This window comes from Hyla sarda, chromosome 4 (assembly GCF_029499605.1).
Source record: "Hyla sarda isolate aHylSar1 chromosome 4, aHylSar1.hap1, whole genome shotgun sequence".
Lineage (NCBI taxonomy): Eukaryota > Metazoa > Chordata > Amphibia > Anura > Hylidae > Hyla > Hyla sarda.
The window spans coordinates 3,586,657-3,588,763 of record NC_079192.1 but is presented as its reverse complement, the minus strand read 5'-3'; the positions used below and the strand labels follow the sequence as shown (position 1 = coordinate 3,588,763).

The following is a 2,107-nucleotide window of genomic DNA, read 5'->3' as shown; positions in this document are numbered from 1 at the left end:
ATTGTGTTATATCAGAGAGTTTCATATATGGAATATTCACCAATTTTCATCTTTGTTGCTCTAATGTGTCTGATAGGAAGAAGCTTTGTACATGGACATTTCTCTATCTTCCTTCTACTTTGCTCAGGAACATCAGCTCCACCACCCATGTGTCAGCACCATCACACCCAGGCGTCAGCAGCACCAGATCATAAGGAGTATATAACTGGGGGGAGACAATGATGGACAAGATACATTTCTAATACTGAGAGTGTTTTAATCCTAAGCTGGATAGGCGGGTGGCAAGATGGACAGACTTTTTTGTACCATTACTTCCATTTATCTTGTATATTGAGCTCAGGAGCAGAACTCAGTTGACATAAGGTAAAAAAAAAGAAAGAATTATTGAATTTGTGAGTATAAAGCCCTCATCCTGACCTCATCTTTACTCAATTTTTTTTTCCAAGTAATGAATAGGAAGAACCTCACCACAGAGATATTTCTTCTTGGTTTCAAAAACATCCACAATATCAAGATCGTCCTCTTCATCCTGCTCCTTGGGGTTTACTGTGTGACAATATGTGGGAATCTCTTGATCGTGGCCCTGGTGTCCTACAGCCGGACCCTCCATTCCCCCATGTACTTCTTCCTCACACAGTTGTCTTTATCGGATATTTTTCTGACCACAGATATTGTCCCTAATACTATTTCCGGTATAATCACTGAAGCGCCGGTCGTGTCTTTTTCAAGTTGCATTACCCAGCTTTATATATTTGGATGTTGTGAGGCTCTTGAGTGCTTCCTACTAGCCGCAATGGCTTATGATAGATACGTAGCCATCTGTAACCCTCTCCGCTACACCACAATCATGGATTTTGCCCTGACCTTGAAAATGATTCTGATTTCTTGGATTTTAGGAGTTTCTGTTATTCTTCTACCCGTACTTTCTATTATTGGACTGGAATTCTGTGGACCAAATGTCATTGACCATTTCTTTTGTGATTTTGCACCAATACTACAGCTGTCTTGTTCAGAAACATCAAAGGTAGAGTTGGAGGTTTTGTGTTTAAGTGTGTTTATATTGATTTTACCCTTTTTGATGACTGTAACATCTTATGGCTGCATCATCTCCACCATCCTCAGCCTCTCATCCAAGCTCCAGAGGAGCAAAGCCTTCTCTACTTGTAGTTCTCACCTAACAGTTGTCTGTATGTTCTATGGGACATTGATCATTGTTTATATGATTCCAACAAAAGGGGTTTCTCTGACTATGAACAAGGTCGTCTCTCTGTTGTACACTGTGGTAACCCCCATGCTGAATCCCATCATATACAGTCTAAGAAATAAGGACATTACAGAGATCATCAGGAAGCTTCATAAATGACTAAATGAGTAATGTATCTATCATTGATCTGGTTATTTAATTTATTAACAACCGTTCACCGTGGGGGAAGCACTGAGAGTTTTTTTTTTCTTCTGAAGGAACTTTAACAAGTGTGTTTGAGAATGAAAATGCAGGAACCCCACACATTTCCCATGGAAAAAAAACTTGTGTAGGGTTCCCTGTATTTTCATTCTCTTCCAGATCCCAACCCAGCAGAAACAGCCTGACTTAAACAGGGACCAGGGTGTGCATGGACCATTGTAACTGGCCCTCCCCAGCCTAAATAACATTAGCCTGTTACCGCTTAGGCCCAGGAGCACCATTTTTGAAGCTCTGGACTTGTTGGTATTGTTTTGTTATTTTCTGTACCCCTGTGGTATTGTTTACCAGGGTAATATTTTGGGGTCAATGCTAAGTCTTGGCTTAGTAATGTACTCAGTCTATGAGACAACTTCCACTACTAGTTGTAGCTGTAGTAGTTGTAAAGTTACAAACAAATTTCAGAAAAAACTTCCCCACAAGCCCATGTTAACCATTTTGGAAAAAAATAAATACAGCTCATCGATGTAGTCCAACAAATCCTACGTAATCCACATCATAAGCTTATCTGAAACAAGAAAAGAAAAATCCAAACATTAGTCAGTACATTTTGGGTGCTCTCCCCAGGGAAGAGAACCCATAAAAAGTGTGTTCCCGAATAGGGAATAGAGAACTTATGTGTTGCAACCTCCATCAACCCCCATC

The 2,107-nt window shown here is 40.2% G+C and overlaps 1 protein-coding gene across 1 annotated transcript; it reads left to right on the top strand.

Moving 5' to 3' along the window:
* The first annotated feature begins 448 nt into the window (after positions 1–448).
* Positions 449–1,363, top strand: LOC130366702 (olfactory receptor 11L1-like). Its single transcript, XM_056569023.1, has one exon. The coding sequence runs from the start codon at positions 449–451 to the stop codon at positions 1,361–1,363; it is 915 nt and encodes a 304-aa protein (XP_056424998.1).
* Positions 1,364–2,107: the final 744 nt, after the last annotated feature.